Genomic DNA, 23707 nt, shown 5'->3' with positions numbered 1-23707 from the left:
AGGACAAAGCAGAGGACGTCTGTCTCAAGACATTTTCCATTAACGCCATTTCAAAAACACGAGAAGCTGTTTACTCATGTGCCAAAGAGCTTCATCACATAAAAGCAGACACGTTCATTCATTTGTACACACTTCTCTGAAGCTGCGATGCTCATTCCTGCACACCTGAACCGTTCTGACTCACTCACCTGATCTTCTCATCAGGGATCCGTTTCTGAACACAAATTGAAACAATGGAAATAATTGACCTCAAATCTCCTCCCATCAGCAGAGACCCTCGTCTGAAATCATGAAGAACAGGAAGACATGGAGCAGCGGACCCCCCCATGCCTGCACCCATCTCCATTCAGGCCAGAGCTGGACTTCAGAGGAACACGTGTTTACCTCTCAGTTTGAACACGCCACGAGCACGCGACACCACCGAGTGAGTTCTCACTGCCCCCTAGTGGCTACACGTGACACTGCAGGTTGACTTCAAACTGACGGAAAAGCTTTGTTCTGAAACTTTAGCTCAGAAAAGTAGGTCTGCCGGCCAACTCTCATGCTCCACAACACTTGTGCTGTCCAGGTGAGAGGAGCATGACGTCACAGCAGTGTTACTGAGGAAATCAGAGCGTAACAGGAAAAGTTTTTGAAAACAGAACATCAGGTTTGAACCTGAAGGAGATTCCTGAAGGATAAAACAGCAAAATCCGTTTCTTTAATGTTGCAATGCAAACTGACACAATAAACAACTTGAGTATCAAAGAATATGACCGAAAATCTGAATGTAGAAGGTGCAAAGAGAGTTCCAGAAAGCAGAATAAAAATTCATAGAAATGTACAAAAAGCCAATCTCAGATGTTTGTGTCCCTGTGCCCCCCCCCCCCCCCCCCCCCCCCCCCACACACACACACACTCCATCCCCTTTAACAGGGGCTTCTCTGAGTCTCTGTGGGGAAAGGCTCCCATGCATTGGACCACAGAAACACAGGGGACATGTAAAGTCCAGTCAGCAGAGCAGACAAGGTGAAAAGGTTCAAACCTGCAAGAACCTGAGGAGCTTCAAGGATTCAAACGTGAATGAAGTCCAGCATCAGGACTGAAGCACCATGAAGCTTCACTTAGCAGCAGAGGTTCTCTGGAATGGCCTTCTGTCCTTGTGTGGACCAGGAGAACACAACACTTTGTGTCTCTCGGGGAGGTGGGGGCTGTGCTCAAACACGGGAAGGTCTTCACTTCAGCTGCAGCCTTCAAACTTGCTTCAAACCCCACCAGCGGTCAGCACAGCCTCAGACCTACAGCCCCTCTGGCCTCCAGGAGGGTGGAGGTTCTGCTGTCATCCACAAAGCTTTGGTCAGAGAAGCTGGACGTCTGAGGGCGACTGGTCCAGATGGGCGGAGAAAAGGTCGCCGATGCCGCCGTCCTCCGTCAGGCTCAGCAGGTACTGCTCCCCGCCAACGTTGATGGCCACAGTGGGCGTGGGCTTTGGGCCATCTGTCCTGGGCGGCTGGGCGGAGCCTGGAAGAGGGGTGGATGGCGGCAGAAACTGCTGAGTCAGCTTTGGCTGCAGGTCTGAATGATGAGGGACTCGGCAGACTCTGTTTTCTGGAGAACGGGGCTCTTTAGTGAAAAGAGTCTCATAGACACGTACAACAGATGCTTCTCTGTCACTATACCTGTTGTCTCAGGTGAAACCTGGAGGAGACTTCCTGAAGACACCTGACTGAAGGGAGGTGTGTGGGAGGAGCCTTCCCTGCCGGCGGCGAGGCTGGAGCAGCGGCCGGCTCCAACAGACTCCACAGGAACCAGCTCATCGGAGCAGAGGAGAGCGTCGATGGGCCCAAAAACACTGTGGAGGTAAACCTGGAGGCTCTGAGCACCAGGAAAACAGACGGACTTTGGTGAAGGAGCCAAAACACCGTTCAGAAACATTTCTGAGCATTTTACCTCCTCTGGATGAGGAACCTGGAGGGTCGTCTCTGGGGGAGCTTTGATCAAAATGACCGTTTCTTCTTTCAAGCTTGGAATTTCCCGGATGTCCTTGTAGGTCAGATAGGCATACGTGATCCGTGAGGTCAGGAAGGGCACGGAAGAGGTTGCTGGAATGATTTCATGACCAAACAGAGGAAACGGGATCTTCTGATGAAAGGATATCTGTGCATCTGCTGGTTTCCCCGCAGCTCTCTGATCTGGTAGGCACAGTTCTGGATGAGGCGGTCCAGGTTCTTCTCCTCCTGTTCCAGAGCCTTCACCTTCCCATTCACCAGCAGGTTCACATGCCCCCCCCTGCACACAAGGCACAGAGATCAGGCCTTTCCACTGTTCCCAATAAACCCCAATGATGGGACGTCCACATCCTCAGTGATGACTGTGCAGATGTCTGTTTTCTCAAAAACAGGTACAACTGTTACACAAACGTCCTGCATCAGGTTGTCCTCATGCTGTGAATGCATGGACTGGATGAGGGGGGGGACAAACTCTGAATCTCAAAGCTACTGTCGGGATTCTTTCCCACCCCCTCAGCACCCGCTGATCTGATTGGCTGAACACACCTGATCCTAAAGGCCTGTTCACACCGGGACGAATTTCGCCGGCGATTTTCGCCGACGTTTAACGCCTCGTGACTAAACAAAGGGCACCAACGAGAGTGTGCACACCGACGCGAAAAAACGCCAGGCGTCAAAGCGTCAAAAAAAAAAAACGCCTCGGGTTCGTTTTATTTTTTTGACGCCTCGCGTCGAAATCTATTCGACCAATGAGAATTGCGCTTTTGCACACGTGTCTGGAGCTTCTGAAGTTACGGTAAAACACAACTTGGGGGCGCTCAAACACAAAACTGCCTTGCTGAGCACACATACCAGCGAAGAAGATAGACGCCAAGTAGCGTCTACACTGCCGCGAAGAAATAATGACGGACATTCTTAAACATCCCCGAACCAAGCACCAGTTGGAGCTACTGATGCTTGAAATACTCATGTTTTCTTTGTTTGATTCTGACAAGCGCGTAAATACTTGCTCTCTTCTTCTGAGTGAAAAGCGACTTTAAGAAGCGTAAAGTTGCGCAGCGCCACCTTGTGTACAGGAGTATTTCTGTTTACATTAAGCGCCATCTAATGTCAGGGAATGAAATTGCATGTTCACTCCACTCATCGTCAGCGAAAATCGCCTGGGTGTGAACACAAAAAACGCTGGCGAAAAACGGCTGGCGAATATTCGTCCCGGTGTGTACGAGCCTTTAGGCTGGGTGTCACTGTCATCTCCAGAATCGATTTGATTCGATTATCTACAGTCCCTGACAAAAGTCTTGTCGCTTCTCCATTTTGTAGAAACTAAAGCGTATAACCTCACTTTTAATGAATCCATTGGTTTTAGAAATGTCTCATATGAAAGCTAAAACCCTCCCAAATTATGTTCAATATACTAAAATAAAATTGCTTCACTGAAGAAAGATTGATCATTTAATGAACACAGAAAGGTCACATTTTGGCAAGACAAACGTTTTGTCGCCTTGTCATATGATGCTCCCAATCCTAGATTACAGCCTCACCTGTGATCAATTACTGATCAATCAATTAGTGGGTGTGTCTAAAAAAAACCCCAGCACACCAGGCCTTCACATCAACTGCAACTTGACCTCTGACAACATGCCTAAGATTCACCCTGAGACCAAAGCGTTGATTATCAAGAGACTGAAGACCAGATCCACTGCTGAGGTGGCTGACACCTTCAATGTGTCTCAGCGTCAAGTACAAAGAAGAAGAAAAGGTTTGGAAGAGACTGGAGATGTTTTTGACAAGCCCAGGTCCGGCAGACCCCGCAAGACAACTGCTCGGGAGGACCGTTTGTTGGTTGGAAAATCCAAGGCCAGCCCCTTTTCTACTGCAGCAGAGCTCCACCAGGCCTGGTCACCTCAAGTCCCTGTGTCAACCAGAACAGTTTGTAGAATTCTGTCTCAAAATGGCCTCCATGGTCCAATCAGTGCCCAGAAACCAGCACTAAACAAAAGGCAATTGAAAAACCGTGTGGCATTTGCCAAGGCCCACAGCCTGCTAAAAGGATGGACGCTGGAAAAGTGGCAGACGGTGGAGATGAGTCTTCAGTTGAATTACATCACAGGAGACCAACTGGAGGCAGCATGGACCCAAGATTCACCCAGAAAACATTTAAGTTTGGTGGCAGAAAAATCATGGTCTGGGGTTCCATCCAGTATGGGGGGGTGTGAAACATTTGCAGGGTGGAAGGCAATATCAATAGCCTAAAATATCAAGAAGTATTAGCTACCTCTTCCATTCCCAACCATAAAAGGGGTCAAATTCTGCAGCAGGATGGTGCTCCATGGCATACTTCCATCTCTACATCAAAGTTCCTCAAGGTGCTCCAGGACTGGCCAGCCCAGTCACCAGACATGAACATCATTGAGCATGTCTGGGGTAGAATGAAAGAGGAAGCATGGAAGACCAAACCAAAGAATCTTGATGAACTCTGGGAGGCATGGAAGACTGCTTTCTTTGCTATTTCTGATGACTTCATCTATAAATTGTATGAATCGTTGTCAAACCGCATGGATGCTGTCCTTCAAGCTCATGGAAGTCATACAAGATATTAAATATGGATCTCACAGTAGCACTACTTAATTCACTGATGTTATGCAACATATTTTTGTTTTTGAAGTAAATTATTTGTTAAATTTTCACGTTACTCTGTAGGCGACAAAACTTTTGTCTTGCCAAAATGTGAGCTTTCTGTGTTCATTAAATGATCAATCTTTCTTCAGTGAAGCAATTTTATTTTAGTATATTGAACATAATTTGGGAGGGTTTTAGCTTTCATATGAGACATTTCTAAAACCAATGGATTCATTAAAAGTGAGGTTATACGCTTTAGTTTCTACAAAATGGAGAAGCGACAAGACTTTTGTCAGGGACTGTAGAAACTGGAATGTAGAACTCAATTCCATTCTCCTGATCCATTCGATTTGATTTAGAATTTACACATTTAGACATTTCTGTGCCGAAATACATTAATAATCTGTATGTGAAGATATCTATGTGATAAAGTTCACATACTGTTACATGTATTAGTGAAATAACAAACCATGGTTATTACATGGTGTCTGATTATTGTAAAGGCTCCAAACGCGCTCATGTTACAAAAATAAAGGTTCTTTTTTTTCCTGGAGGGTGTTTCCGTTTGGCCACTAGGTGGAGCTCTAGAGCATTACGCTTTATTTCAGAATAGATTTGAGCAAAAGAATCGTTGTTTTAGACCCCAAATGGTTACTTTTAAGAACATGCTTCCTTAAAAGCGTTTGGACAATTCTTGCCTGTGAGTTTATGAAGCTGTTCATTTAGTCAGTAATGATGTTTTCACATCCTATGGGAAACTCCATCATACGTTAGCATCAAGCTAGCAGACTTTGGCCTCACTGCTGTTATGCGTTAGGTCTCTACTTTTATGGCTCGACTATTGATCTATTACGCCTGGATCGCTTCAGATGGAAGAATTGATCAGCCCAGCGGATCCACCTGAGCCTGAACTGCTGCAGGAAAAGCCTGTTTCTGCGTGGAGCTGATGCTCCACCGCTCCTCCTGCTGGGGGCTTCAGCTTTAGCCCCCAGCATGTCACCACATCCCTGCTGTGCTGAAGCTTCAAACCACCATTCAAAGCCTGTTTTCTGTCGCCGTACTCACAACCACTGAATGTGACTTTTCGACTTCTTCCTGATGAGCTTGATCCCCTCCAACACGTTGGTGATGTCATAAACCCGCCTCTTGGGCGCACCGAGCTTCTGGCAGACCACGTTGAGGTCCAACACTCCGTCAGGGCTGTGCCTCAGCATGTCTGCAAACTTCTGCGTCAGGAGGCCCAGAGACGTGTCGCAGCGCGACCTGTGTGGGGCTGCAGGTTACCCGCCACGTGGGAAAAGAAAGAGAGGATTTCTCCATCAGGACCGCTAAATCAATCAGAGGGAATATGGATCGGAGGCAGTAATCCATCACTGATCTTTTTAAGCATAGCCCAAAACTGGACACCACCAAAAAGCGTCCCAGTTTCCATGTATGACGGCTGCAGGGTCCCCGGAGCCTCACCTTCTGGTTGCAGGAAGCCGCCATCGCCCTCAGTGTCCAGAGAGAAAACAACGTCCAGCTCCAGCCTTCAGGAAGAGCAGAACACGTCTCCCATTCATAAACAAACAGCAATGACATTTGATTGTTAAACTTTCTATTGAACGTGCTTCTGAGCAGAAGTCATGTTACTTTTGAATAGACGCGTAGAAGTGAGGAAAATGCATTTGTGGGTTTATGGGTAATTAAAAAAACTCAACATTTCCATCAAACAGCTTGTTTTTTTCAGCAGTTCCTTCACTTCACCCTTTAACACCAGAGCTTCAGCTGCAGTCGGTGTCGACATTCTTCAGCCGTGAGACAATAGACGGGATTCCTACAGATGGAGTGGAGAAAGCAGCTTGGTGCTGTTCTGCAACCACTTCCAGTAAAAACGTGTTGCAGTGCTGCATCAGAATCAGCTGATTCACGCTGAAGGCGTAATGGTTGAAGACAAGTGTCCACAGGAACGTGTCCAGTGTTAAAGGGTTAAACCTCCACACCCTCTGCCAGCACAGCCTGGCTCCTCCCCCTCACCCCGGTCACTATGCCGCCATCCCATCCCTTAACCTTCATTTAGAGTCAAGTTGTCTCTCTGTGATGTGAGCTTCCAGATCTGAATCAAACCCAGTCGTATTAAATGCTGCAGTTCCTGAAATGGCCACCGGAGGCTGGTTTCAGATGGAAGCAACTTCCCAGTGACTCCTGATCTTATCTCATGTACGCTCTGGTTCAGAAACACTGACGTTTCTCCTCCTACTGTCAAAAAGCACGGTCAGGGAAGTGTTCCTTATGGAACACAGCAACACAGCAAAATTCTCACTTCATCTAGTCCCGCCCCATTGTGTTGAGGTGGGCGGAGTAAACTCTAGTCAACATGCCTGCCCACCTCCAGGTTACCGTCCAGGTGTTGTTATCTGTCCAGTGTGAACATTTCTACTAGCGTCCGACCCCTCATGCTGATGGGACTGGAGTCAGGACTGCTGTCCTCACCACTCCCCCATTGTGGAGGCGGTCTCTGATGAATCCCTCAGTGGGGGGACTGGTTTTCTGTGGAGGTATGGGATCGATGGCCACAAAATCCATTCTCCTTAGTTGTCCCTTATTGAGAACAGACCTCGTGTCCCTCATCATCATGCCACCTCCCCCCTCACAACAGCCTCTTCCCCAAACGTTGACCCAAAGATCCCTCTGGCTGATGAGGAGTCTGGACTCATCGTTTCTCTGCATGTTCAGCCTGGTGCTTCCTTCTCCGGCTGCAGGCCAGCCTGGTCACGTGGCTTCCCATGCTCTACCCTGTACCTTTAAAGGTCATTCAGGGTGGGGGTCACTCTGGAGGAACAGCACGTGCGCCGTAGGTGGCCCCCTTCTTCTGGATGATCGGCAGAGCCTGGAGTCACCAAAGCTCCTAACAAAATCAATAACCAACAGCACGACTGAACTGAAGTCACGTGCTAAAACTTACAGCCACGAAAACCCTTTCTGACAGGAAGTGTTTTTTTTTATTCTACAAGTACTGCTGGAAACATTAGTAACAGGACGGAGGTCTTGAGCTGCTGTTTACATCAGGTTAGCTTAAGTGATGTTCGCTAGCGGGGTTTGCTCGGCCCATCTCACACGCGCGCGCGCTCACCTCGCGCCTGCAAAGCGGCTTTGTGTTGTCGGTCAAATCCGTTTATTCCCCAACGTGTTGCTGCGGTTCCAACTTCACTAAACAAGGAGCTGCGTGGACACCAGCTTGTAGGAAAGAGGCTTCCGAACCGGAAGTCACAGGAAAACGCAGCGAAGTAACCGGATGTACAAACTTTACAACACTTCTCTTTCAAAACAAAGGTATAAACTTGTCGCAAACACCGATACCTTTAGGGGTTAAAGATTAGTCCAGAAAGCTAACTTTTCAAAATTGCATAACTGGGTACGGTACCAAAGCCCAAGCCCTTTTACTGAACTGTTTGAAATTTTATTCTGAAAACCAAATCAGAACTTCCGTTTCACACCAACTCCGCTGAGATTTATTTTACGTCATTTATCATTTCTTTGAGGCAAAGCTTACCTTGCCTTCATCAGATTAAGCAAACTGCTCCAGGCCAAACTTGTTGCTCAGAGCCATTTCCATTTGTCCCGGGAATTTGTTTTATATTGAACTTATCAATGACCAAACACAAACTCCAGCAGAGGACGAACACACTCTGAAATACACACTCACTAAGGGAGGGGCGTATAGAATACTCTCAACAATACTGTCATCAATTTAGTGTTAAATTACTTACAGGAAGAAAATGAGAGGGAAAAAACAGGAGCCAAATGACGGCATAGGAAAAAAAATTGGAATAACAGACACAAAGAAATTTAATTATTTTTGCACCTACCAAGAATTGTAATCTTTATTAGGTATAATAATGTTAATAATAATGTTACTAAAACCTGGGAAGGAGGGCTTGGTACCTCTCAAATAGAACAGTAGATATGGTATTTTCCTAAAAGTAGGGAGTCTTGCCATTTCCGTCCACAGATTTTCACTCCGAGCCAAATCCAGGGCAGCCGTGGAGCAGCGGTCGTGTCCAGAACAGCCGACATCCATTGGCTGATCTTCAGGCATCATCGGCTGCGTTTCTCTTCGTTCCCAGACAGCTGGAGGAAGCCAGTAGTTGTTCCACTCAAAACAGGACGGTTCCTCTCCTCAAACGCTTGTGCCCACCAGGATTTGAAGGCTTGATCAGGTCTTCGGGAACAAAGGGACGGCTGCGGACCCTTGTGGTCCGTCACTTCAGTGAATATTAATGACCCACTTCTCACATGTCACAGTCTTTGGAAAAAGTGTGGAAACTTTCAAATGAATCACAGCTAGCTGTGACGGAGCATTCTGGGACACAGCAAAGGAAGCCTGCAGCCTTGTCTACTTGTTTACGGAAGGCAAACTTTGCCTTTGGATGTCATTGTGTGTACACGCAACGACAAACTCTAAGAAATAACAAAACTTTGACCATATCAGAAATAGTACACAGAGATTTGCCAAGTCGATGTACACAGTTAGCCACAACCGGAAGAAAAAGAGCGGAAATCCGTCACACAGCTCTGCGCGTAGTCCATTCAGAAAAGGAAATGGTGAAACTCTGCACAAATTAACACAATATGGTCATATCATTAAAAACAGTCATTTCTGAAGAGCACAACGGTGCACAGCTGTGCTCCAAGGAGTGACCCCTAATGCAGCAAACAAACTAGCCGCCCGTTAGCTTGTTGAGGACGTTCCCGCCATCGTGGAGCATGGCGTCCTCCGTGCGACGCTTTGTCTTTGAGGTTCAGGGGAATTCACTGCATTTCCAGCCAACAGCACAAAGACATCAAGCCTCATTCCATTGGAGATTATTTGTATTAAAAAGAAACATTTTGCCGCTGTGCACTGGACCTAAACAGCACCTAGTTGGTGTTAAACAGCAGGTTAGCTTTGTGGTGTTTTGACTTTCAATGACGCATCAATACACAACTGAACGTGAAATGTTGTAGTCATTTAAAACACTAGACAACAAATCAAAGAGGTGAAATACAGAATGGCTGCATTGATGGAGACAAAGAGGATCAGATTCTGCAGGAGATCCAGAATCTGAACCATTGCTTGGAATCACTGGGATTATGAATGCTAACCATCACCAATAGGACTGACTAGTCTTTAGTGATGGAATTGCCTCAGTCATCATCATCAAACTTAATCTTCTTCCCTTGAAAGGCCAGGATTTGTCCCTGCTGCTCCTTCCTCCTCCGGCTGGCCTCCCAGGATGGATGGAGCGCTGGCTGAGAGGAGAAGACGCCTCCCGCCTTTGGATCCTGCTGCCGTGGAGCCTCCCGCCTGCCTCGTCCCACCCCTCTTTGGGAGGATGCAAACCCCCTGGTGTTTGATCCAGGCAGACTTCCTCCTGGGAAGGGTTTGCTGTATTTGGAAGATGCTGCTTTCTCCTGCTGATGGGTAAAACCATCAACTTTCTTCTGGCCTTTCACTTTCCCAAACCCTCTGCTTTTCTCTTGGCCCCCACCTCCCTTCCTCCTGGCCAAGGAGGGGCAGAAAACAGACTGGAGCGTGGTGGTTTTAGGTCTTAACCTGGATTCCAGCTGGTCCAGCTCCCTCTGGAGTTTGTCTCCCCCTCCTGATGAGTCCTTCTTCACGTCAGGCTCTTTCTCCACTTCATTCATTTTGGGCTTTTTCCTTCTTTTCTTCACTTTGCTGACTTTTCCAACAAAGAAGTCGTCCTCGCTGTCTTCAGACTGGGAAGACTGCTTGTAAAAGCGCTCCTCTGTGCTGTCGTCAAAGTATTCTTTTTCCTCGCCGCCTGCTGACTCACCGTCAGACTCGGCGTCAGTCTTGGCGTCCTCCGCTCTTCTCGGGGGGGGCACAGTGGCAGACTGCAGATTACAATCATTTTCAGCAGCTTTGCTGTTAGGGATTCTGATGACATCCCTGCTGTGGACAGACTCTGGTCCTCCGATCAAAGACCGTTTGGAGCTCAGAGCAGGAGCAGCAGCAGCAGCAGCAGCAGCACCAGCACCAGCAGCAGCATCGGCTGATCTTTTCTCGGTTTTCTTCTCAGATTTTGCAGCTTTACTGTCACTCATGTCTTTAAGCTCCTCTACTTCTTCTTTACCATCAGCAACTTCTGGCAATTCCACGGGACGACTTCCTGATTTTTCCTGTTCTTCGTGATTCTTTGCAGACTCCAGAGTTGCTCTTTGACCTTTGGCCTTGCCTCCTCCCTTACGGCGCTCCACCCCAAAGGCCTTCACAGATGCTTTGATGTCATCAATCTTCTTACTGAACTGTGGGTGGGTGGCTATGCGAGTAACCGCTCTATCAGTCAAGCTAGACTTGGGGTTTTTGAACACCTGGTCAAAGTTGAGGTTCTTCTGTAGGGCTGTCTTTGTGACCTGTCAATCATTTTCAAAGTAAAATGAATTCATGATCAGATTCTCGTCTTTACAGTTTGCAGATTAAAGTCCCACTCCAATAATCTACTGATCTATTTACAGTGATCTTTTAGTTATGGTTATGTTGTTTGTAACCACTAGGACAGAGTTTCTGCAGAGCAGCAGGAGTTCAGTAGAAATTCACCTCTGAGTTTTGGGCGGGACTCCTGGGGCAGAGTAAGCCTCATATCATTTCCCATCATTCCTTTATTTAAACTCCTGATAGGCTTTCGCCTGCTGTTGGTAGTTTGTACGCAACAACTACAAGCTTTTTCTAAAGGCATTTTTGTTTCCTACTGATTCACAACGATTTAAATAAAGAAAAACTCAGAAACTATCTTTTATTCTGTGGGGGAAAAGTATTTAGTCAGCCACGATTTGTGCAAGTTCTCCATCTTAAAAGATAAAAGAGAGGCCTGTAATCTCATAATAGGTAAACCTCAACTATGAGAGACAAAATGGGGGGGGTGGGGGGGGGGGGTGTCCAGAAAGTCACATTGTCTGTTTTTTAAAGAATTTGTTAGTAAATTATGGTGGAAAATAAATTTTTGGTCACCAATAAACAAGTAAGAGTTCTGTCTCTCTCAGACCTGTAACTTCTTCTATAGAGGATCCTCTGTCCTCCACTGGTTCCCTGAAGTCATGACTCCTGTTTGAACTGGTTATCTATAGAAAGACACCTGTCCACAACCTCAAACAGTCCCACTCCAAACTCCACTATGGAGACCAAAGAGCTGTCTAAGGACACCAGAAACCAAATTGTTTACCTGCAGCAGGATGGAAGACTGAATCTGCAACAGGAAAGCAGGCAATCAACTGTGGGAGCAATTATTAGGAAATGGAAGACGTTCAAGACCACTGAGAATCTCCCTCCATCTGGGGCTCCCCCCAAGATCTCACCCTGTGGGGTCAAAATGATCACAAGAACAAACATCCCAGAACCCCACGGGGGTCCTAGTGAATGACCTGCAGAGAGCTGGGACCAAAGTGACAAAAGTACCATCAGTAACACACTACACCACCAGGGACTCAAACCCTGCAGGGTCAGACGTGTCCCCCTGCTAAAGCCAGTACATGTGCAGAACCGTCTACAGTCTGCTAGAGAGCATTTGGATGATCCAGAAGAGGATTGGGAGAATGTCCTATGGTCAGATGAAACCACAATAGAACTTTTGGTAAGAACTCTACTGTTTGGAGGAGAAAGAAAGCTGAGCTGCAGCTAAAGCAGTGTTTTTCAACCAGTGTGCCGCGGCGATGGTCAAGTGTGCCGTGGGAAATTGCCCTCATTCACTGATCTAACAACATTTTCCATCTCCAAGATTTCAGCTCTTTGTTCATCCAAACAGGCCCTGATAAAACACTGAGGAGTTAGGAATATAAAAGATCTTAAAATACTTTTTCTTTGCGTTTATTTTATTTTATTAAAGACATTTTGATAAGAATGACTGTACAGTACCGCGATTCAGCTGCAGCTCCGGCTGTATTTGGGAAAAGTCCCGTCCCTTTAACTGTCTCCACCAATCATTCTTGGGGAGCTTAATCACATGTCATCAGTCTGACCAATCAGAAGTGGTTAAAGTCTTCACTTCCTTGTCCTGATTTAGCTCGTAAAGTCGCTCAGTTCTAACAAAAATAGCAGCTAAAGCTCGTCTTTAGCGGTGTAGCTTTCCACAGAATCCGGTATCAGACCGTGGAACAAGTGAACAAAACACTGAAGCTCCGAAAACCGATCTCCAGCCGTTTTATGCACTACATCTCCCATGATGCATTGGGTTGTGAGAGTGACAGCGCACAAGGAGATCTGTTGTTAAACGTCTTAAAAACCAACGAACACACATCAAACTGTTTTTAAATCTTCTAACTTATCTTTTATTGCATCTTTTAGAAAAAAACAGCTGCAGTTTCCAGCTTTTTCTGCAACAATTATCTCAAAAATGCATGTGAGATTGTGGAGGGGCTGTAGATCAATACACACAGAGTTTCTCCTTTAATTTTTTTTGGATGTAGGTGTGCCGCGGGATTTTTTTTAAGGTTAAAGTGTGCCGTGGCTCAGAAAAGGTTGAAAAACACTGGTCTAAAGAACACCAGACCTACTGTAAAGCATGGAGGTGGAAACATCATGATTTGGGGCTGTTTTTCAGCAAAGGGACCAGGACGACTGATCCATGTAGAGGAAAGAATGAATGTAGTCGTGTATGGTCAGATTTTAAGTGTAAACCTCTGTCATTGTGAAGACTTCCAGAAAACCTTTGACAGCTGTCATTGCCAACAAGGCTGTAGAAGAAAGGATTGAGTTGAACTTTTATTGACCAAATACTTATTTTCCACCATAATTCACACATATATTCTTTATACATTGATGTTCTCTGGATCTTTTTTCTCATTTTGTCTCTCATAGATGAAGTATACCTGTGATTACATTGAAAGGCCTCTCTCATCTTTTTAAGGGTGAAAACTTGCACAGTTGGTGGTGGACTAAATATTTTCTTGCCCCACTGTATGATCAGGAGAAAATGCTACAAGAACATGTAAACACAGCAGAAACAGGACTTTCTCTGGATGGGTCTTTAGTGACTGATCTGCTGACAGGAAGCAGACAAACCTACCTGGTCTGCTGGAAGGCTTTTCATGATGTGGACCTCCTCCAGCAGTCTGGCAGCTCTCCTCTGATGTCGCTCCATCTCCGTGTCTTTCCCCTTCTTCTTCTTCAGGGCGGCTATCTGACGTGCCAGTTTCCTGATGATCAAAGCCCTGACCCTCTTCACCTCCTTCCTCATCTTCACTACTTCATTGTTGAGATTCAGGACCTGCGGATGTTTCTCCTGCATATCTGTGGCTGCTGCCTCCTCCTCCAAACCACGCGGCTCTTCTGGTCTGTCATGATCTTTGCTGAATGATTCTTCCACCTGCCTCTCGTCACCATCGTCCTCTTCTCCTTCCTCTTCGCTCTCTTCGTTCTTATCTTGGTCTTGGACGGGTGGCTCCAGCATTTGCTCCTGGATGTTTATCATCTGTTGGAGTCAAACAAATGTTGAGGCAGCATTTGCAACCATGTGTAACGCTCCAAGGAGCCGGTGGCTTCTTCAGAACTAAGCTTTAACATCTGACAGGAACGGCTTTCAGCTCACAGACACGCAGCACGGATAACATCACGAGGAAGATAGTTTACTGCAATAACAAGAACACTTTAGACAGGAAACGTCAAAATGACTCCCTGGAGGTTAAGAGCAGTTTGAACAAACTCCTGATCAGGTGCAGGCAGGTTGATCTTCACAACCCAAGTGGAATCCCCCATCATCCCTTTCTTCTGGGAGTCGATACTCTTCTTCGCCGCTTACGGTTTCTTTTCTAGGTTTACCAGCACATGATCCTGAGCTCATCCGTCATTTCCTCTGCTTACAGCCCTCAGTCACGTGCTGCTTGTCACGTTACGGCCAAAAATCAACTGTTGACCTGTGAGGTCCAACAGTCAAAGCAGAAACGAGTCAGTCAGTGGGGTTCTAGAGGAAATCTCAGAGACCTTCACTTCTGCAGGAAACGTAAAACTAAAAAAACAAACGTGGCTCCAAAGCACGAGCGCTCTATACCGCGGAAAAGGCGGGATTCTCTGCGCGTCTCCAACAAACTCCACTGATTTAGACAGAAGAAATATTCTAGAGTCTAATTTCAAATCTTACCGTTAAAAACACCGTGAAGATGAATCCAAATTTAGGGACAAAATCGGACTAACAGGCGGCGGCCATGTTTCCCGCGAGCTTCTTTCGCTCACTGGCGTGACGTCAGCGCTGCGACGCAGTGTGTCGTGAAAAGGGGAGGGCCTTCGGGGGCACTGTTTTTATTTATTTCTTTGTTTCATGTGGCTAAAACAACAACAGTAGCGGATAATTCAAAGAGCGGGAACATGAGGATGAGCGGATGACGTTTTCAGCCTCCACCGTCGCCGCGAGCTCTCAGGCGGACCACCGGGGGGAGGATGAAGCGGCGCAATGCGGACTGCAGCAAACTCCGACGGCCGTTAAAACGGAACCGAATCAGCGAGGGTTTATATAGCAGGTACAACAGGGCCCGGGGGACCGTATTGTTGTGTAACACTGGCGGCCCTGTGTGTCAGAGCGCTTCCGTCAGGACTCAGGCTCTATTTGACTTGATTCTGAGCGGAACTGTCAAAAATAACGGGCCCCGTGACCGTTAACCGCCGCTAATGATGCTTTGATTTGGGGGAGTAATTCTGCCGACAGCCCGCAGGCGTCGGTTCGGCGCATTGTGTGTGGACTGTGTGAGTTCTCCTTCACCGTCAACGGTTCGGAGACGCAAAGGTTTCCGTTTCGAAGCAGGCGCTCGCGGCTCGGCGGGGACAGTGGAGCACGCGCTGCGGACCCGCGCGCTCCGGGCTTTGTCTGGCGCGCTGGCTCCTCACTGAAACGCCTGTTGAGTGGCTTGTTTTTCTGGCTGACCAGCACGTCCAAACGTGAGCGCTCCTGCTTTCTCCACGCCTCCTTGGATCAGAGCAGGTGGAACACCTCCCAGAAAAACGCTCAAAGCCTGCGAGGAGGAGGAGGACGAGGAAGAGGAGGAGGAGGACCCAGATCATCCACTATTCCCATTGATCTCCATTAAATCTTGGACTTGGTTAGATAAAAATATTGTTTTACGTTCTGAAGTTTGATTCGTGACATCTGTGAGTAGCTGATCAATATCTGTAGTTTGTCCAGGAAACAAACAATTTTCCTGTTAGTTTTCATCCAGCGAATCAGCTTCCTCCATCTAACCCTGTCCTAAAAGGAGACCATGGTCAGACCGGGTTAAAAAAGACAGAATTAACTAAAGGCTAGTTTTTATAGTCCCTCAGCCATGACATTAAAATACAAAATGCATACAGACACGTACTAAACAATTAAATAACATATGACATCACAGCATTTACTGACAGGTTTGCAATAAGAATTCCTTATTTATCAATGAAAGTTGCAGCTTTGAGCAGTTTGGACGCTAAGTGAAAAACCTTTTTTTAGTAAAGATCCGTTTTTTGAAACGGAAAAATGAAATGTGGATCACAGAATGGATGTAGCAATGTTGCAGTAATATTCATTTAAAGGTTTGATTGTGTTTCCTTCCCAGTACGTTTCTGTACCTGAAGTTCCTGGTCGTGTGGATCTTGGTCTTGCTGGCTGACTTTGTCCTGGAATTCCGGTTCGAGTACCTGTGGCCCTTCTGGCTCTTCATCCGAAGTGTCTACGACTCCTTTCGATATCAGGGGCTGGTGAGGTCCTGCTGTCTGCTGTAAGATGGTCCTGGCCCTTCAGAAAAGGACCCATTGACCTCTGCTCTGTCTCTCCTCTCCATCTAGGCCTTCTCAGTCTTCTTTGTGTGTGTGGCGTTCACATCAGACATCATCTGCCTCCTCTTCATCCCCGTTCAGTGGCTGTTTTTTGCTGCTAGCACCTACGTTTGGGTGCAGTATGTTTGGCATACAGGTTAGCCACAGCTGTGGGTTTGCTCCGGCAGCTAAAACACCCTTTTTCTTGAAAATAAGACAAAACTTGTCAACTTTCTTCAACAGTGAGCTAAGAATGATTGTCTTTCTCTCCTGTAGAGAGAGGAGTCTGTTTACCCACGGTGTCCCTGTGGATCCTGTTTGTTTACATCGAAGCTGCCATCCGCTTTAAAGATCTGAAGAATTTTCACGTGGACCTGTGTCGACCCTTCGCTGCTCACTGGTAAATGTGGTTTATTGCTGCCCCGTTTCTGCTCTCTCAGTCCCACGTTCTGGTTTAAAAGTCTCCTGCCTGAGCAAACCCCAGAATGTGCCTGTCCTCCGTCCAGCATCGGCTACCCCGTGGTGACTCTGGGATTTGGCTTCAAGAGCTACGTGAGTTACAAGATGCGGCTGCGCAGACAGAAGGAAGTGCAGAAGGAGAACGACTTCTACATGCAGCTGCTCCAGCAGGCGTTACCGCCGGAGCAGCAGATGCTGCACAGACAAGAGCGAGAAGCAGAAGAAGGTGAGACGCAGGAACACACAGGTGTCCAGAAGCTGCAGTCCAGTCATGGCCGCATGGGAAGCTCCTTCCTTTTTCCTTTATCTAAACTTTGCATGAACACATCTCTGTACACACCTAAAGTCTGATATCGTTATCAGTTCAAATGGAATTGATGATTGAAGAAACCTTTTTGGTAAACCTTACCTATCAATATAATTTGCTGGCTGCTGAAGGCCCTGGACTGTGGTGCAGTGGGCGTACTTTGGTTTGAGTCTGGCTTTGAGTTCACATCTAGTAACTTCATAAAAGACTTTTGGCCTAAAACAAAAGCCACCAAATCACAACTGTAAGAAATACAGACAGAGTCAGAATCACCAGACCTGCACATCAGAAAAGCCTGTATGAGATCAGAAATACCCTGGGAAAAGCATAAAATGATAGATTCAGATCAATTCTGCTTTCAATATAAATCAAAGCAGCAAAAAAACAACACTTCTTCATGTCAGTCACATTTTGACATTTTAAAATCTTCTATTATTGAACGTTACCATCAGCAGAAGCCCGATGCTTTTTGTCTTTATCACTGGATCATGTCTCATTCATGATCAGAACATCTCTGATATATGGTGCCGTTTCAGTCTAAATGGGCTGAACTGGTAAACCTGCTCTATAGTCCCTCCTTGGTGCCGTCAGACTCATTCTTCTTCAGAATCAGCAAAGTTCCAGCTGCCTCCACGGTCCTTCTGAACTCTGGAAGACTTTGTGAGAGCCAAACAAACACATCTGGACCTTTCATGCTGCTGTTCAACTGAAGGTGCTCAGGACTTTCTGCAGCTCTCATTCCAAACAGCAGGTGGCACCACTGGGCAAAGAAGGCTGCAGAAACCCTGCAGTCCCGGAAACCCTGTTCTGAATTCAAACATGTGTTTGGCTTTGAAGTTCTGTGGGTTCCTGTGGGTCCATAGATGGTCATAGATGTTTGTTTGTCTAAGCTTAGTCAGCATATTTCATCTAAACAAATGTTAGCGTTGCTGTGTTTACTAATGAAGCTGAGTTTGACATTGTCCTTGAACTGCTTTCATCCAGCTGCTGTAGCCAAAGGGAGCTCAGAGATTGAACCCACAGCGGTGTCCCAGAACGGAGGACCGCCTGCAAAGAAAAGCTCTTCCCTCCTGCTCCCAGAACTGGAGTACAGGGAGAAAGGGAAGGACAGTACCACCAAGGAGCGAGACAGCAAAAAACCGAGTCTGCTTGGAATCAATAACAACAATATCCTGCATGCACTGGACTCCAGCCTGCAGGAGGCCGAGTATATTGAGAACTACGTGGGGGCAAAGAGGCTGAACAACGAGCTGGCAGGAGAAAACTCCCACGCGGACTGCACCACTCACTCCATTCAGAAAGACGAATTGGGGGTGGTGGGGAAGAACTACAAAAACACCAGTGGGAGTGGAGGCAGCAACTCGTCTCCACAGAATCACAGCTCTGCAAACGGCAGCCTCCCCACAGGCTCCTCAGCCAATCGCAGTGAGAAGAAGCAGAAGGGGGCGGGGAAAGGCCAGAGGGATCCAGTGGAGAACTGCATCCCCAACAACCAGCTGGGGAAGCCAGACGCCCTGGTGCGGTATGGGACATAGTTCAAGCACCTCTGTGATTTGTGTGTGACGGACGTAAACCAGGGCAGATGCTCCTGCCCTCCTGCGTCACGCTGTCTTCTGTTTTGAAGGCTGGAGCAGGACGTGAAGCGTCTGAAGACGGATATTCAGGCCAACCGGCAGCTGGAGTCGGAGCTGCGCAGTCAGCTGTCCTCTCTGAGCAGCCAGGACCGCTGCCTCCGTTCTGAACTGGGCCAGCTGCGTCAGGAGAACGAGCTCCTTCAGAACAAGTGGGTGTCCCCGCTGAGAGCTTGCACTGCCGCTGCTCCAGTCGGTCCAAGTGTTTGTCCTCAGTGAGGCTTTTGGGGGACACGTAAGGCTGAACACCCCCGTCTGTGCTTCAGGCTCAGTGATGAAAGTCTTCCGGGAATTCCCGGAAATCCGGGTTTTTGAGCAAACCGAACGTACTTTCCGGGAAATAAAGACCTGATCTCTACGGACAAATCGCTTTCCGGATTAAAAAATGGTCTGAAATCAGCAAATTTTAGCTTTATTTTCTATATTTCTCCGCAGATTGCTTCCTCTATGGTCGTGGCCATCTCTCGTCTTCCCGGCCTAATTGACCAATGACGGGACGTTTTAGTTGCTTTCGGATGCGTCGACGGGTCTGATTGGCTCTGTCTGCACCACGTGGTCAGCGTGACTCGCTTCCCTAGAGACCAAAACTGGCGGACCCACGCTAAACTTTCACAAACACATCTGAAGAGTTTGCGATCAAATTTGTGTTAAAATAATGGCAGGCATCGTCATTATTGAGCGTGGTCACGACCTCAGTTGTGAGAAGACGATAAAAAACAAATTGAAGTGGTCTTGGCTGGAAAAAAAAGATTTTTAAGGTAGTGTAGGTCAAATACTTTTTTGTGTAAAATAATCTCAAAACCACATTTTGAAATAATTTCAATTTTAGTTTTGAGTTTCAGTTTTTATTTTGAATACATTTCTTTATCTAATTTATTTGTATTTCCTAATTACCATGATTTAGTTCAGTATAGTTAACATTAATTATAAGTATTTGATGGTTTGGACCCGCACTCCCTTAAAAAATAATGTTTACAATGTTTAGTTTAGTTTGTATGTTTGTTTTGATATTTCCCAGATTACTTAGTATTGGTGTTAAAGAATTGATGTATTATGTTATAGAATTATAGTTTAAAGCAGATCCCATATTTTGATGTAATTATAGTTTGAGAAAACAGTGCAAGTGGATGTTGTACATCAGTCATTTCTAAAGCAGAAATAATGTATAAATAACTGAGGTATTTTCATAGAATATCATAGTTACTGGTGTTCTTTTTGCCATTTGGGGCTTTGATGTTACTATATTTTAGCAATTGTATGTTTTGCAGCTTTAAGGAAAAGCATAGATTGTAGGATTGTGTTACTTTGAGCAATTTTCCAAATTCTTTTTTAGGACCAGCAAGTCCTTAATGGAGAGTCAAACTAGGGGTTTGAATGACAAATCATGATGCTCCAATTAGTCTTAGTTTCTTGATAAAGAAGTGAATAACTAGCTGCCAGAATGCACCAGAATGCATCTAAGACCACGTATTTTTCCAAAATTTCGCTCTGTGCCCGCCATATCGCTCAAAGAAAAGTTCAGGGATTTTTTCCTTGCCTGACTTTCATCACTGCAGGCTCCACGGTGCCGTCCAGGCCAAGCAGAAGGACAAGCAGGCCATCTCCCAGCTGGAAAAGAGGCTGAAGGTGGAGCAGGAGGCCCGAGCTCTGGCCGAGAAGCAGCTGACAGAGGAGAGGAAGAGGAAGAAGATGGAGGAGGCCACCGCTGCCAGAGCAGTGGCTTTGGCTGCTGCTACCAGGTGACAGTCTGCACTTGTCCTGTTGGTGACCGCTGGTCTCATCAGCTGATGGGACGGTGACAAAGGTGTTCTCTGCTCAGAGTGGAGTCCACGGACCCTCTGCGCAGTCGGATCAGAGAGCTGGAGACGGACTGCAAGAAGCTGAGCGTGGACATGAAGCTGAAGGAGGAGCGGATTAGAGACCTGGAAGGGAGGTGTCAGGTGAGTCTGTGCATGATGCTCCGCCCCTCTGAGCAGAGAGGAATCTAATTATTTCTGCCCCATGAAGGAGCTGCACAAGTGCAAGGAGAATGAAAAGGATACGGAGGTGTTGATGTCAGCCCTGTCAGCCATGCAGGAGAAGACCCAGCACCTGGAGAACAGCCTCAGTGCCGAGACCAGGATCAAACTGGACCTCTTCTCTGCACTGGGAGACGCCAAGAGGCAGCTGGAGATAGCACAAGGTAGAGGATGGTGAGGCTGTAGGCCCCTCTCTGAACCCCATTGGCATTATTAGCCCTGCATCCAGGGCAATGGTCACCTGGATCAGTGAGGAGGGCAGGACTGCACACCCATTATGGTGTTGGGTCCAGGACTTGGTGGGGCGGTAATGCCCCCCCCATGCTGCAAAGAGAGTCCAACAGAAGGATGATTGTCGGTTCTGTGTAATGCAGGTCAGATCCACCAGAGGGAGCAGGAGATCGCAGAGCTGAAGCAGAAGATCGCAGAGGTGATGGCAGTCATGCCCAGTCTGTCCTACTCGTCAGACGGGGGCAACCTCAGCCCCGTAACCCCCCACTACTCCTCTAAGTTCATGGACAATAGTCCCTCTACGCTGGATCCCAACGCCTCAGTCTACCAGCCCCTCAAGAAGTGACCGACAGGCGCTGTCCTGAGGCTGGGCTTCAGTCCGCCCGATCTTTCTGTGGCCTGAGTTTTGTTAGAAAAACTGTTTCTTTTGAAGGGATTGGAAACGAAAAGAAGAGTCAGCCAAATGATTGGTCCCTTCAGGCCTCCTTTTACAGCCCCTCCCACAATGCAGGGACTCCCAGGAGGAGGAGGAGGAGGAGGTGAACCCCTCGTAAGTAGAGAATGACAGCCCCCTGGGAGCAGCTCGAATGTAAAAAAGTTCCCGTTTCCTCCAATAAGTGATAGAGAGCAACCATTCCTCAGAGGCTCAGATCCAGCTGGAGGCCGCCAGCATCCACAGGAAGTGGGAGGAGCGCTAACGCCACACTGGCACTGCCTACATACTGCAGCACCATTGGACCAAATTGACCCTGAAGGCCAGATTTCCTGCTGGATTTCTTGATGTCGATGTAACTGGTTGTTACCACCGTCTCCAGATTTTACAGTGCCTTGCATTTTCACTTTTTAAGATGCAGAACTACATGAAAGGCTGGAGGATCAGTTGGCTGTTCATTCTTTACATTCCTGCCTTTGGTGTGTTCGTTGTGTCAGTATTACTAGACGAGGGTGGAGTCAGACCTGTGAAGCTGCAGGACTGTAGTCTGATGTGGTTCAAATCCCAGCTCACCTGACGGTCTCCCGCTCCACAGGCGTTCTGCTGGTTGGTTTCCATCCGTCCTGGGGTGGATGTCGCTGGCGTGCCACTTCCGTGTCATTGGAGCATCTTCATACGTTTACACGGTCCACTGCTCGCCGTGGCGAGATGACCGCTGGACTGATTGTGCAGTTGCACTCTTATTTATTTGTGGCACTTGGGTGATATTTGTCATCCTGTTTTGCTGTGTTTTTCTAGAAAAGATTTTGTGAATGTTGTGTTTTGGGAACATAGGCACGGGGGGGGGGGGGGGGGGGGTCATTGTGACTTCAGTTCTCCAGGTTCTGTAGAAGGAAGTGAAGGAAAGTTTCTGTTTGATCTCATGGTCCCACCACCTTTGTGTTCTTGAAGTAATGGTGGGCGTGTCCCACGTTTCCTTTGATCTTCACCATTAAAGGACGTTTTGCCGGTGGCTTCAGAAGCTGTTGGGTCTCATGTTTGCCTCTTTGCCTTCCCAAAGCCGGCCACACGAGGGCGCCTCAGAGGGCCTCTGGTTCTCACACTTGGCTGACTGTGTCACCCAATTACAAGACGATCTCTCTGATGTGGCGTTCAGGCGCCACTCGGAGCATTTAGACTTCTAACCAAAGCATGCTCCATTCAATGACTGCATGAGCCGATACGTCTGTGATATGAACAAAACTGGATTTAATATTCCTGCAGACACCATTATTAAGGAAAGGGAAATCTCAATGACTAAAAGCTAAATATTTTCATCTGATTTTTGTCAACGTTCAAACCTACATTCAAACATCAAACATTATTGCCAGGAGGAGATGAGAAAGATAAGACTAGAATCTAAATAACAGAAACAAAACCAGGAAAAAAAGCATGAATTACTGTGGGGAGCCATCTTCTTATAAACTTATAACATTTAAGTTTACCATACAATAACATTATATTTTAAGTTTACAAACTATAAATATATAATTATAAAAAATATTAAACTTTAAAGTAAAGATTTGGGCTGTTAACTTCATATTTAGTTAGTAAATGTAACATTTATACAAACATGAATTAAGAGGTAAATGTGCATTTAAATGATAAAACCTGTTTTTCTCCTAAACGAGGCTAAAAAACAGAATTATTGCTGTTAAAATTTGTCTGTGCAGCGTCACAAACGCCTCTCCATAGATTATTAATACACAACATTGACAACATTTCACTGATTCCATAGATTTTAGTTTCAGTGACTAACTGAATGAAAAAGTCTGAATTCACATAAACAGAGTCGTTTCTTTCTAATAGATGAATCTATCATTCTTTTTTTTTCTTTTGTGAGAAGCTGTAGAAACCAAATATTTTATGTTTATTTAAAACATGAAAGTTTTTAGGAAAGTTTCGTCGCACAAAGAGGAAACTTTCTTTCTGCAAGGTGGAGGTGAAACAACATTTGGAGAATAGATGAGAAGCAGGTTGTGAGTCTGTCTGTGTGTGTGTATGTTCGTGTCTGTGTGTGTGTGTGTGTGTGTCTGTTTGTCTGTGTGTGTGTGTGTGTGTGTGTGTGTCTGTTTGTCTGTTTGTCTGTGTGTGTGTGTGTGTGTGTGTGTGTCTGTTTGTCTGTGTGTGTGTCTGTTTGTCTGTGTGTGTGTGTGTGTCTGTTTGTCTGTTTGTCTGTGTGTGTGTGTGTGTGTGTGTGTGTGTGTGTGTGTGTGTGTGTGTGTGTGTG

The 23707-nt window shown here is 46.6% G+C and overlaps 3 protein-coding genes across 3 annotated transcripts; 1 reads left to right on the top strand and 2 right to left on the bottom strand.

Annotated features, from left to right (window-relative positions):
• Positions 1-884: 884 nt before the first annotated feature.
• On the bottom strand, positions 885-7745 carry LOC101154792 (transcription factor E2F6; the record flags this gene model as incomplete). The annotated part of the gene is made up of 7 exons (XM_023960237.1): positions 885-1587; positions 1659-1854; positions 1930-2044; positions 2137-2268; positions 5673-5880; positions 6072-6136; positions 7720-7745. Coding segments are annotated over 7 exons (993 nt in total), but the record flags the coding sequence as incomplete, so codon positions are not given.
• A 694-nt stretch (positions 7746-8439) lies between these two features.
• Positions 8440-14842, bottom strand: srfbp1 (serum response factor binding protein 1). Its single transcript, XM_004074425.4, has 3 exons — positions 14720-14842; positions 13649-14053; positions 8440-11003 (listed from the first exon to the last, which is right to left on the bottom strand). The coding sequence occupies exons 2-3, from the start codon at positions 14051-14053 to the stop codon at positions 9774-9776; spliced, it is 1635 nt and encodes a 544-aa protein (XP_004074473.1). The 5' UTR covers positions 14720-14842; the 3' UTR covers positions 8440-9773.
• A 2-nt stretch (positions 14843-14844) lies between these two features.
• LOC101174517 (macoilin-1) lies at positions 14845-22459 on the top strand. Its single transcript, XM_004074422.4, has 11 exons — positions 14845-15095; positions 16161-16302; positions 16390-16516; positions 16636-16759; positions 16866-17044; positions 18110-18647; positions 18750-18908; positions 20313-20495; positions 20576-20696; positions 20764-20938; positions 21149-22459. Exons 1-11 carry the CDS (start codon positions 15016-15018, stop codon positions 21349-21351), a joined length of 2031 nt encoding a protein of 676 aa, XP_004074470.1. The 5' UTR covers positions 14845-15015; the 3' UTR covers positions 21352-22459.
• Positions 22460-23707: the final 1248 nt, after the last annotated feature.

This window comes from Oryzias latipes, chromosome 11 (assembly GCF_002234675.1).
Source record: "Oryzias latipes chromosome 11, ASM223467v1".
Classification (NCBI taxonomy): Eukaryota; Metazoa; Chordata; class Actinopteri; order Beloniformes; family Adrianichthyidae; genus Oryzias; species Oryzias latipes.
This window is presented reverse-complemented; position numbering and strand designations above follow the sequence as displayed.